A 14,077-nucleotide genomic window follows, 5' to 3' on the forward strand; every position below is an offset into this window, starting at 1 on the left:
ATGATACCAGTTAATTCTTATTAGGGGCAATACATATAATTATTGACCATAGGATCAGTAAGGCTGATCTCTAACCAAGTGGGATGGGGTTTGTTCAATCACAAAAGGGGAAGTTGGCTAGGTTTAAAATGGTCTGCAAGGCAGTTAGCCTTGTGGTTACTTATGACCCTATGTCCTAGAATGTATTATGGATGACATTATCATATGCCTTGGTTATATTGATTCTAATAATCTTCTGCTTTTACTCATATATCAGACTATTATGACTCACAGCTTCCCATATTATCACTATCATCTTCATAGTCTTACCATTACTAAAACCATAAACTTCATTTTCAAGACCCAGATTAAAATAAATGTATTATTCTCCTCTGCAATATTTTCATCAAAGTCTTACAGTTTGTATCAGACAAAGATTTTAGGATCCAATTTATTATAACCTTTCTGGCCTTCTTGCACTCTGTAAAAAAAAATCATATATTAACTACTTCAGCAAAAGGAACTGTTTCTCACTTAATTGTCTGCAGTGCACAAAACTCTTCAATCTGCATCAGAACTTTCTTCATGTACTTTTTTATTAAATGGAGCTGTACTTTATTCTACCTTTATTTTTTCCTCTGTCTTTTTACTGATTTGTCTAAGACCCTATTTGTACAGTTCTTTCACTTCCCCAAATATCCCTTGCAAGTACCATCTTCTCCAACTCTTCTCTTGTATAAACTTCTCTTCCTTCATGGTGCAACAAAATGTGTTTATCCCTGTGTTTAGAATTTCTTCCCCAACAGGGGCAGATCTCCTTTCTCCTATATTTCCCAAGAACATGTTCATATGCCAGTACAATAAGCATTTTTATCAACACTCAGTACAGATTCTGAGCTTTTAACACCATCCTTTGGTAACATCTCATTTCTTAAGACTGGTAAACATGTTTCCCTTTTAAGCTCAGGCTTATTTCTAATAACAAAACTGTTCTATGGTTTAGTCTCTCTTTTCATACAAAGTTAGAAACCTTTCAGTTGTATCTTCAGTTTCAAAAGAGGTATCTTAAAAAGATTCATCCCTTAAATGAGTGAGAACTCTGATATCTTTCTCTCATGTCTGCCAACTGTATTATTATCACGCAAGAATATCTGTCTGGTGGCTTTCTCTGCTCCGTACACTTTCATTCAACTAAATTTCTTTGTTAAGACTCCAGCATACCAGTAAATCCCTTTAAAGCAAGAGCTTCATATGTCTTTTTTTGAGATCTAGAAACAGGTTTCAGCAGTTTGAAACAGACTTGGTTCATTTTCAGCAGTCTTCCTTTCAGAAAGTAATCTGGTCAGCTCTGCAATGTCTTGACAGCTACTGGTATATCCTATAGCTTCATGTGATGGTGCAACAGGCATTCACTTCATACAGTGTGTGGAAACAGTTTTGAGCCCTCTGTTAGAGTTATAGTTGTTTCTCTTTTCAAGAGCAACAGGATCATTGTTCTCAGAGATTTGCTGCTTTTACTCCCACTATTTTTATCCAGGACTTTTCATATACATTTTCTGGAACATCAACAATGACCAGCAAAGTCTGACTGGAAGATACATGAGCAGCAGATAGTTGTACACAGTGTCTGCCGCTCATCCCAATACTGTAGTGTCAATGTTGTCATTCTTCTCATTCTCCATAGAGCCTTTTAACAGCAGCTTAGTGACTCCTGTACATTTAGACATATTGGTCCTCCCTGTTCCTCCAGGAGCAAGAAAGAATGGGGGGTTTCTTGTCCTGATGAAATTTTCCCAAGTCAATATGAATTTAATGTCATATCTCCCAAGCAAAGAGACCACAAACCTGGTAGGACTGATGGGGTCAAATAAGTATAAGTAACTAAATAAATATATTAATAATGTTAAAGAAAATACATTTCCATAATCTTAAGACTTTAACTGTACCTTCTTTAGCATGTTCTAAAAGTTCAACAGCATTTTTTTTCAAAAGAATGTTGCATAATATTCAGAAGCATGATCTCTTCGACAGAAGAGATTTCATATTTCAGTAACTGGTGCTTATTTTTTATTTTTTTATTTGGTTTTAAAACAAGGGAGGGTTTGGTATAATGGTTAAGGTCTCCACCTCATAGACGCAAGGTACAGGTGCACTGGTAGCATTGTTGTCTGCCAACTACAGGTTTGCTGGTCTAATTCTTAGCTGGGGTGCCTTCTGTGTGGAGTCTACATGTTCTCCCATCTTACAATAAATAATCAAATCAATTATAAAACAAACAACTATTTACATAGGTCCACAGCTGATCAGTACATCAAAGTTATATATCAACAATAATGTTTCAAGTAAGTGTTTACATTTAAGCCACAATTTATATGAATGTGTAATATTAGAAGTTCTCATATTTATATTATGCAATTACCTACTGCAAATAGTTTTTGCCATACTAATACATTCAACATAAGATTAATTTATCCACAATGCTATAACAATTGTTGAAGAAGCATACGACTGAATATCAGGGAATCATATTTTACCATTATCCCAACCTGTTCTGTGACAGTCAAAAGGAACTCTTGATGTATAAAGATGCCAGAAAAATCAATTAGAATATTATTATCTTCAGTTTTTTTGAGGTAGTACTAAAGATTGTAAAACAAACAGCATTTAAGGCTAATTACCATCTTAATAAGCATTAATCATTCTTCCATGGTAAAGAATTGGTTCCAGTTTATGACTAAACTTAGAATTTTATCAACAACCTGTTGAAAGTTTTTTGTATCATTTCTTTACTATTAGACATAATGGTTATACCAAATTTAATTGTTATACCAAATTTAATTGCTGTTCCAACTGAAGTTAGAATATTTTTGTATGAATTTATTTATTTTTTATTAATTAGTAATTTATTACTATTTATTACTATTTTATTAATTAGTAATTTTATTAATTAGTAATGTACTTGTTTTATTATGATTAAATGTTAAGTGTGAGATTTTTTCAAACTGACTCATAGAACTGATTATATGTTCTGATAAATTTTCTGTATTCCCTATTGTTAGTAAAATATCAGCAAACAGTTGAAACGTTAGTTTGAAATCTTTTTTTATTTTGATACCATTAATATTCTTATTGAATCTAATACTATTAGCAAAGGGTTCTATAGCTAACCAAACAGTAAAGGTGATAATGGACAACCTTGTTTTGTGTCTTTTTTTTTAATTTAAAGGAATTTGAAAGAAAGGAGCCTATAAGCAATTACCACAGGTGAGAAATTTTACACTTTAAGTGTTTTAAACAGGTACGACCACTTAACGGAGTCAAAAGTCTTATCTAAATTGAGACTAATGCCAGAAATTTCTTTTTTATTTTTGTTTGCATAGTCTATTTATGTATTCTTATTAAGTTATCCTGTATATGTCTATTTAAAATAAACCCAGTTTGATCACTGTTAATTTGTTTAGATATAAGTAAATTATGTTAGCTAAAATTGACATGAACATCTTATAGTCCACATTTAAAAGTGAAATGGGTCTGTATGTTAAACACTTTGTAGTATCCTTGTCATGTTTTAAAATAGGTGATATAAAGGAATAGTTCATGATGGGGGGACTTGAACAGTTGTTTTTATGTTGCTGTAGACCTTGTCCAGTATTTTAACTGCATCATCCAATAGTGTATTATATAGTTCTGGTATAAGACCATCTAAGCCTGGCGCCTTATTATTTTTTTAACTTTTTTATTTGATCTGTTATTTATGTTAAAGTGGATGGCCTGTCAGTTTTTTATTTGTTCTCTTGTTAATTTATTATTTATATTTCCCTTAGATAAGTTTCAACTATATCATCATTATCTAGGATATTTGTATTATTATTTATGTCTTCATAAAATATTTTAAAGCTCTCAAGAATACCTTTAATATCTGTTCGTCTTTCTTTGTTATTATTTATATGTGTTATTTGTTTGATATGCTTTAGTTTATCCATTCCCTTTGATCTCAGAGCAAGTTTATGCAGGTGTAAAATGTTTACTGAATATGCCTAAAGTTTAAGTTTTTCTAGGTTTACTGAAACTTTTTGATTTAGAATTTCAATATATTTTGTATTTAAGCTTTTAAGTTCAGACTGACTAAAAATGTCATTTGGTTATAGATTTAACTTTAGTGTATCTATTTGGGCCTGCAGTGTATTCAGTTCTTTGTCCCTTTCTCTTACAGTGGATATAAAAAAGTGTACACACCCCTGTTAAAATGACAGGCTTTTGTGATATAAAAAAATGAGACCACAATAAATAATTTAAAAACTTTTCCCACCTTTAATGTAACCTATAACATGTACAATTCAATTGAAAAACAAATCTGTTAGGGGACAAAATATAAAAAATAAAAAAAAATGTACAATAAGTTGATTGCATAAGTGTGCACACCCTTAAACTAATACTTTGTTGAAGCACTTTTTGATTTAATTACTGCGTTTAGTCTTCTTGGGTAGGAGTCTATCAGCATGGCACATCTTGACTTGGCAGTATTTGCCCACTCTTCCTTGCAAAAGTGCTCCATATCTGTCAGAATGTGAGGTTATCTCTTGTGCACAGCACTCTTCAGGTCACCCCACAAATTTTCTATTGGATTTAGGTCTGGTCTCTGGCTGGGCCATTCCAAATCTTTAATTTTCTTCTGGTGAAGCCATTCTTTTGTTGATTTGGATGTATTGGGGTCAGTGTCATGTTGAAAGGTGAAATTCCTCTTCATCTTCAGCTTTCTAGCAGACATCTGAAGGTTTTTGGCCAAAAGTAACTGGTAAATAGAACTGTTCAGAATTCCCTCCACCTCGACTAAAGCCCCAGTTCCAGCTGAAGAAAAGCAACAACAAAGCATGACACTGACACCACCATGATTCACCATGGGGATGATGTTCTTTTGGTGATGTGAAGTGTTGTTTTTGTGGCAAACATACCTTTTGGAAATGTAGCCAAAATGTTCAGCCTTGGTCTCATCAGGCCATAACACATTTTCCCAATTGCTTTTGGAAGGCTTCATGTATGGTTTTGCAAATTTTAGCCGGGCCTGGATGTTTTTCTGTGAAAGAAAAGGCTTCTGTCTTGCAACCCTACCCCATAATCCAAACATATGGAGAATACGGGAGATTGTTGTTACATGTAGTACATAACCAGTACTTGCCAGAAATTCCTGCAGCTTTTTCAGTGTAGGTCTCTTGGCAGCTTCCCTGACCAGTTTTTGTCTTGTCATTTCATCAATTTTGGAGGGATGTCTAGTTCTTTGCAATGTCACTGCTGTCCCATATTTTCTCCACTTTTTTGATGACTGTCGTCACTGTGTTCCATGGTATATCCAGTGCTGTGGAAATTTTTTTGTACCCTTCTCCTGACTGATACCTTTCAACAATGAGATCCCTTTTATGCTTTGTAAGCTTTCTGCGAACCATGGCTTTTGCTGTAGCAGGCAACTGAGTAAATGTCAAGAAAATCCTACTAGGACAGCTGAACCTTATTTGGGGCTAATCAGAGTCTCTTTAATTGATGGCAGATGTGTACCCAAGAAGACTGAATGCTGTAATTAAATCAAAAGGTGCTTCAACAAAGTATTAGTTTAAGGGTGTGTACACTCATGCAACCAGCTTATTGTACATTTTATATTTTTCCCCTAACAGAGTTGTTTGTTTTTCAATTGAATTGTACAGGTTATAGGTCACATTAAAGGTGGGAAAAGTTTTGAAATGATTTATTGTGGTCTCATTTTTTATATCACAAAAACCTGGCATTTTAATAGGGGTGTGTACACATTTTATATCCACTGTACTTTACTAATATACCAGCTTTTAATGGTTTCTTTTAAGTAAGCCTTTAGTGAATTCCACAGGACAATGTCAGTTACCTCACCATTGACATTTATTTCTAGGAAATTTGTGATCTCTTTAACATACCAATCCTTGAATCCTTTTATTTTAATAATGTACGCTGATAATCTCCTGTGATGTAATTGTGGTGCTTCTGGTGTTAACATCATAACAGATTTAGAATAGTTTAGCTTATATCAAGTAACAGTTTTAAATTCTCCAAAGAAAGCTTGTAAAATCAAATGGTACTGAGACCTGGTAATGAATAATACTAAGTTTCCTGCATAAGCAGTCAAGAAAGTTTTTGGTTATGAATCGTAATATCCTGAAGTACATCTAGCACCCTGTATCATAAAGAATTAATTGTAACAGCAAGTAGCATAGGCGATAAAGGGCACACCTGTCTTACTGCCTTACTTCAAGGAATAAATGGTAGGTTGTGCTTGTTCACAGATACTGTGCCCTTTATGCCATGATACAAACTTTCCAACTGAGTAATGTGCCAAGAGGATACGTTATAGTACACCATAACCAGTAACAAGGCTTTCCAACTGATTACATCGGAGGCCTTCATCTCATCATAATTTACTGTGGGAAAATCTTATTTTTGTTTCAAATATTTGAAGTATAAGTTGTAATAAAACTCTAGCTTGAGACATTTAAGGGTTCAAACCTGAACTGGCATGGATGAATTACTCTGGATAATCTAGTAAATATTTTATTATTAAAGGAGTTTTATTTTGTAATCAAAACTTGGGTGATAATGCTGTGCATCCAGTCCTAATGTCCCTTGTCTTAATTACATTGAATTGGACTTCTGACATTGGGGGTTAATCATATATCTGACCGATTAATTTGGTAAGAACCAGAATCAGTAAATCACTTAAAAAATAAATAAAAAATATATAAAATTTACAGTTGAACTCTTAATGGAAATACACAAGTCCTGTTCCAGGAAGTGGGTATACCGGACCTTTGTATCTGAACTGGGTGGATATCTGTAACCAAACCATTAACTCATTATCCTGTGTTATGTAATGTAGGCCAGTAGTCCTCAGTATTAAACATTATGACGGTCTCTCGATTATAACCAAGCTGTCATATCATTTATTTATTTATTTGTTGGTGAGGCTAGAGCACTGGTCTACAAAGACTATTTTCAGGTTCAGTACCTGAGTAGAACTTAGTACTAAAAATGAAAAATGCAAACTATAAAGAATTTGAATAAGCAAACAGAAATGGAGGTTGTTACAAATAAACAAAATATGTTATTTAAAAAATAAAATGTTATTTACAGTAGTTGCTAGATCTATTTACAGTATGTACAGGAAAAAGTAAGGTGTGTATATTAGCCAGTGGGAATTAATAATGAGGATAAGAATAGAAGTAACAGGTCCCCTTCACAATATCAACATTTCAGAACATCAAGCTCTATATGGTTGACACCATATGATCAACTTTCAGAAATGTCAAGGCATTTGTACTGAGAAGATGGTACATTGGCTGTTGTGGAATTTACAATTTTCCACACTGTAGTGCAATCTCAGAGTTGGTATATATAATTAGTGGGGGGTGTGATGAGTGCAGGGCAGCTTGGACCCTGCAAAAACACAGTTTTTGGTTGTTTTGTACTTTTCACCATTGAGGAACGTTGATGATATGGTCTTGACCATATGCAGCCCAGTGTTTCGTAATGTTGATGCTCTGACATAGACCCAAGGAAATGAGGGGGAAAGGTGGAAAGAGAGAAGCAAGTTGAGTGAAGTACACAATAAGGAATGGGTATACAGAAAGAATGGTGGAAAGGAGGAAGGTCAAATGGGTGAAAAAGAGAAGAGAATGATGGCTTTTTGTAACATTTGGTGTAATGATCTGTATGGAAGAGCTCAGTGTGGAGTATATTGGGTAGTTTAAGTTTTAGGTGATCCCTATATTTAGTAAACATTTGCATTATCAGTCGTTGTGTAGTTTTTAATACTGAATGAACCTTAAAAATAGAACAAAATGGATTTTAACTACGTTGGGAGGCATTTCCATGCTTTAAATGCTAGTAGTGCAAAAGAGTGATAAGTGGAATGAACTGGTGTTGTGTAAGGGGAGATGCTTGTCATTCCTACTGCCTACAAGTAAGTATGACTTACACAACTGTACTTTTTTCATTTGGGTGTGGAGGAAGGCAGCAAGTTTGTAAAGGATGGATCTCTGTGTAATGTTGCAGGCAAAGAATGTGTTCTAGAAACAGATGTCAAGAAATTCATCTTTAGAGCAGAATGAAAGGAAGTATTGAGAAGTGAATCTTAGCAGTACATTGGAGAACTTACAACAACTTGGTTATGACTGGAGATATCTTATCATTCTTTGTACAGCATAGAACTTTACCAGCTCTATGTGCTACCAGTTATAGAGAGAGAGAGAAAGAAAGAAAGAAAAATATATAGGAGATCTAAGTCTTTCACAGCTTTGAAAACTGGAAGATGCTTAATGATGACAGATGTACAAGTCTTTGTTGTAAATGTGGTTTTAGCTCTTCCAGTAAACCAAAGAAAAACGAAAGTAAGTTGTAAGAAAATTTTGTGTTTTATAGCAGTGAATGCTATAACATATAGTGAAGTGCATCTTCGATCATGTAATATCTTTTGATTGTAATAGGTTGCCCCTGTTCCCCCAGTGCATGCATACACAAGTCTGGAAGTCCTAACTTTTAAAGCTGTGTGATCACTGCAGTTTTTCATAGCCTGAGACAGTGCTGAAAGATTTGTAAAAAGTTGTCTTTTCCTGAATTTTTGTCATAATTGCAGAACTCCATGCAGTACAATACCCACTGTTTGTAATAGTTGGTTATTCCAGTACTTAATTTGCTAGATAATATTCCTTGTTCTTTGCAGCCTAATTTGACTACATAATGTTTTACTAATTTGATCTGCCAGCAAATAATCTACCTTTCTTGTATGCTATAAACTAAAAAATAAAACGTTTTCTGCGTTTTGATTTTTACTTACTAATTCTGTCCAAATATATGTTTTATTTTTTATTCTCCTCAATAAAGCATATAGAGAGAATTTTAAGGATTCCCAAAAATAAGTCAAAGAGGCTAAATCTTTGTTGAGTTACACTCACATTCAGAAACATTTTCTGTTCTTCTTTAGCGGTTTTCTAAAAGTGGTGTATTTGCTAGATATTACTTGTCTACCTCCAACTGTTGTCTAGCATTTTGAAAAATTACAGCATGTAAAATCTTTTGTAAGTTTTGTTGTCAAAAACTCAGCAGACACTAAGCAAAAGGCAGTCCTGGTAAAAAGTCTTTGTCTGAAGAGTCAAGTTGGTGTTTTTTTTTCCCCTCATACTGGAATTTCCATGCCTCAAAAATCAGTTAATGAATGGGATCTTATATATTTTTTTAAATGGATACTGTGGTCTTCCAGGTACATCAGACTTGACACTGTAGGTGTTCTGCCCAATTCACAATCTATGGTTAACTTTTTCGGCTTGCTAGAAGAGCAAAAATTGGCCAAACACGTCCCAGTAAGGGTTTAGAAAGGTCATACAAAGAGGGCTTGTAATCATTAAAAGGATTAGAAATTAATCCTAATATTAATAATGTATTTTATTTAGGATTAACCATGAGTTTTCTCTCTGTTATCCCATAGTATGTATGTGTAAGCTGGATTTCTATCTATTTTGATCAAGATTATCAGGTCTACATTGCATGAGGTGCCTGGGTTTGTAACAGTACTAGAAGTCCATGTTTTACTGTTCATAATATCAGAAAATTCATCCCCAGAAATATGACTTTTTGGAATAACGAATACAGAAAATAAGTTCCTTCCATTTCTTAATATAAGCCAAAACCTGGCTTCCTTTTTTCCATACATTTTAAATCATTAACATTAATCAAGTAAATTTCAGCAATACTTTTTTATTCACCTTAATTATTTTGTCATTAATTGAACTAATAAACATAGGGGGAGTGAAACTCAACAATGGGAGATGAAGGAAAAACACAATTTGATCCGAGGAAAAGAAAAGATGTCCTCTTGAGGGAAGTTGAGGATTTAGGCACAACCCTGCATTGTTCACTTAAGCAATATACATTCTGAGATAGAAGAGCATGGACTTAGTTTATAGTTTCCTGCTGTGTTTAATTCAGGCTCTGTTTTCCGGTAAAGGTGGGCGCGTGCTCATTTTCCAAACCATATTGACAATTTCTGGATAGAAAAAATAAGGCTTTATTTTCTTCTGACAAAAAACTGATCTCAGTTTCATAGATTGTGTTCTTGCATTGATTTCTTCTTTAGGAACATCAGAAAAAAACATATCCTCTCCATCAATCAGCAATGCTTCCTTCTCCTCAAAGTAAGCAAATTTTACAGTAACTGGTCTGGGACAACCGTCATCTTGATTTCGTAGCATTTTGTCAGAGTACTATGTCAAGTGTAATAATTGTGGTCTTTATGGAATTCCAAAAAGCCCATATGAGCTTTTGTATACAATCTTCTAGATTAATTTGCTATTCCTGCTTTGTAGGCCTAAAATAGTAAGATTCTTCTGTGTGGCTCTGAAAACGCTTCTCTGCTGTCTCCTTATCATAATTTTCTTTAATATTGTTTAAGTAAAACTGCATGTGCTTATACTTTATATTGACTTACAGAAGGAACGTGTGAACTAATGTTTTCATTTACTTCTGCTGATATTGATAATCAAGCAAACTGTGAATTTTAAAAGACTAGAATCTATCAGTATGTCAGTAATGGACGTTCATTACTCCTGATCAGAGGTCACAGAATCTTTCTGTAGATTGTAGAATCTTTCTCAGTCTCCATTACCCAAGTCATTCATCATATGTTTATCTGATGTTTTAATAATTAGCTTTTAATGGGTTCATTGGTTCTTAGGGAAGTACTAGGCTAGCTGCCCTTGTGGGCCTTTTGAAGCCTATTAAATTTCCCTGTATGTGCTCATAATAACCTATCCCATTTGGTTATAGACTGGCCTTCCTCACAGAAAACAAGATACATAGAAACTATGAACATATAAGCTTTCAGGGAAAAAAATATTCTGTCACTTCAGACAAATGTTTCTTGCAGATGCTAATATGGCTTGCAGTTCCTTCAACTAAATAGGTTCCAGAGTGAAGGCACTATTATAGGTTCATAGGTTAGTACTAAGCTAACTGCCCTTGCGAGCCATTTTAAGCCTAGCCACTTATCCCTTGTGAGACTCAAACCTTGCACCTTGTGTTTGTAAGGCAAACACTTTAGCCATTAGGCCACCCTCCCGTACCATTTCCATTACCCTTTGTTGATAAAAAAAGAACTCATAGCTTCAGTTATAGTTTCATTACAGCAGCCCTGATGAAAATACATTTTTGGGCTTTTTTTTGCATGTTAGTTGCTCTACATCACCATTGTCAGATGCTGAAGTAACTCTCTGCAGCCAAATGTCAAGTAAGTTGTATTGAAACCTACAAAAAATCCGTAAAAACTGTAGATAATTCTGACTGTTCGTTTGCTGCTAAAGTTAAATCCAGTATCCAGTAAAATATTTATTAAAATAAAAAGGCTGGGCTGGCAGGCCAAATTGAAAGCAGTTTTTCAGCAGCACTTTCTACTTAATTTCTAACATGGCATGATCTTTACAGCACCATTTGCTGTTAAAAAGTGTTTCACATAGCTGTGTTTTTCCTAACATAAGAGTTTTATTCATTTTAGTCATCTTTAAAGTTAATGAGTAGTAATAATCTTGTTCTGATACATAAAGGATACCCTAGAATACTTTCTGTCACTTTAAGAGTATGGCTTTCTCCTTCCATTTTCCTAGCTTTGGTAATACCATTGGCATGCACACATCAGTTGTGTGTTCATCAAATAAGTGAGTTAGTGTACATCGCTGATATGGCCATTTAAAAATTTTTTTTTGAAAATTTCAGTAAAATTGTTTTGCAGTTTTACTTAATGTTCAAGGAATTATGCCAGATTACAGAACTTTATTGCATGTGGCTTTTTTTCTGAATGTTTCTGGGGATTTTCAAATGTGGGAAAGGATTGTTGATCTGTTGGCTTTGCTGTTCTGTAACAGGAATCTAATAACCTTGTATTGAACACTCTGTTCTTCATAGGCTCTGGCAATGAATCCATTGGATGCCTGGTCTGTACATGCTGTAGCACACGTGCATGAAATGAAAGCAGAAGTGGAGAAAGGATTAGTATTTATGGAATCAACTGAAAATGATTGGAAGGTAAAACTGTACGCACATATTCTGTTACATGTTCCTTGCATGATTTTAATCATTCAGTATTTGATGTTATACAATGCCATCTCCAAAAAGACGGGAAATATGCATGCTGATTGGCCAATCCAACCAGTGTGCACATTGTAAATCCAAAGTAACCTAAGTTACAAGTCCGGCCGCTAAGAAATCATGCAGCCCAGCCTTTCTTTTCGGAGATGACATTGTATAATAGAATATAGTCACGCCAGGAGAAGGAATGATGTTTTGTAACCTAGAACCAAACTGTAGAAAAGCACTTTAAATGTTAGCAATTTACGGCGCATTCAGTTAGTTACACTTTTATATGCAGTGTGAAGTGTCTTGACTGCGTTTTAACCAAAGTGCAGAGGTTTTCAGACACCCCAAACAAATGATGTCCTGACTTTCTCATAATATGTGACAGCTATGGTTTGTAACAAGCCTTGAAACTGTTAAGGCTGTAGAGGTAGTGCAGCGCTGTATTTTAATGGCCATAGGAAATAAATTGCTTTGCGTGAGAAGCAGTACAAAAATGGACTCGTCTACCAGTGGCTTGAGTTAAATCCCAATCTCTCAAAATAATTTGTCAAGTCCTGCTTGTTGTTGGGGGAATGCTTTATATAACAAAACTGTGGTGGCGATGGGGGTGCTAGCATGCATTCATGATGTGATATTGGGACAAAAACAAATATTTTTTTCGGTTTCCACTGTGTACGATTTCATCACTTCAACACTATACATTTAATAAATGAACAGAACAGATTCCTGCTGTGGTGTAACTGTGCGATTATTACGTGTGTGTGTGTGTGTGTGTGTGTGTGTGTGTGTGTGTGTGTGTGTGTGTGTGTGTGTGTGTGTGTGTGTGTGTTTAAGAATGCTGCTGAATGTCGACTGCAGAAACATCCATATAAAAAAAACATCGATATCTACATGTCAAAATACAGTAAAATCAAAAAATAAATATTATACAATGTCACCTCCTATTGTTTGGAATATAATTCTCAAAAGTTCAAGACAAAACTGAGGGGCTGTGGCTAACTATGTCAAAGTGTGGACTGTTTTATCTCTGAAAAAAGTGGAAGAATACAAAGTAAAGCAAACAAAAACCTAAATAACAACAACACAGATATAACACAACACAAAACCAACATCATTGTATAATAACAATAACCCACGGCCAGGTGTGGGTAATGCTGGATTTACCCACGGTTGGCTTTGTTTGGTCACTCGGGCTTTGGCCTCATGACCAAACCACACCAACCATGTATTATATAAGTCCTCAGATTATTCCATTTATATACCTCACTTCCTAGTATGCCTGCTGTAATATATATTACAGTCTAGCTCTTCTCCTAATGCTGATTGAATTTGTATACTTATTCTGTTATTAACCATGTGTAACTATTTTTTCCTGTGTGTGTATATATATATATATATATATATATATATATATACATATATATATATATATATATATATATATATATATATATATGTATATATATATATATATATATATATATATATATGTATATATATATGTATATGTATGGTTCCCCTTTATATGATCGAATTTCTCTAAACTCGAAAGTCATAAACTCGAAACCAGAATCTCGAGTTTAGAGAAATTCGAACATATGAAAGGGACAAAAAAAACAAACAAATTAACACCTTTCAAATGTTTTCGCCCCCTGCACCTCGACACCCCCCCTACTTAAATATACCTACCCTGAGATTGCACTATAGTGAAGGAAAGGGAAATTTCCCATTCCGCGCTATATGCATAAGCGCAAAACAGAAGATTTTCCATTCCTCCGCTATAGTGCGGTCATGGAACATTCACATTTAAACTGGCCCCCTGCAATAAGGTAAGTTAACTTTTAATTTTTTTTAAACCTAAGGCTCCCATTTAATTTAAAGTGAATGGAAGTTCGAGATTCTGGTCTCGAGATTATGAATTTCGAGCTTCCATCCATTCGATCTTGTTAAGAGGAACTAT

The 14,077-nt window shown here is 34.4% G+C and overlaps 1 protein-coding gene across 3 annotated transcripts in view; it reads left to right on the forward strand.

Moving 5' to 3' along the window:
* TTC38 (tetratricopeptide repeat domain 38) overlaps positions 1-14,077 on the forward strand; it is a 1,219,387-nt gene that overhangs the window by 445,487 nt on the left and 759,823 nt on the right. For all 3 annotated transcript variants that reach the window (XM_044088097.1, XM_044088098.1, XM_044088099.1), the window contains exon 7: positions 11,947-12,066. In XM_044088097.1, coding sequence (XP_043944032.1) covers positions 11,947-12,066 — 120 coding nt within the window. The remainder of the gene's footprint in view (positions 1-11,946; positions 12,067-14,077) is intronic.

The sequence above is a fragment of the Protopterus annectens genome, chromosome 11.part0 (assembly GCF_019279795.1).
Source record: "Protopterus annectens isolate FY-2018-M chromosome 11.part0, PAN1.0, whole genome shotgun sequence".
NCBI lineage: Eukaryota > Metazoa > Chordata > Ceratodontiformes > Protopteridae > Protopterus > Protopterus annectens.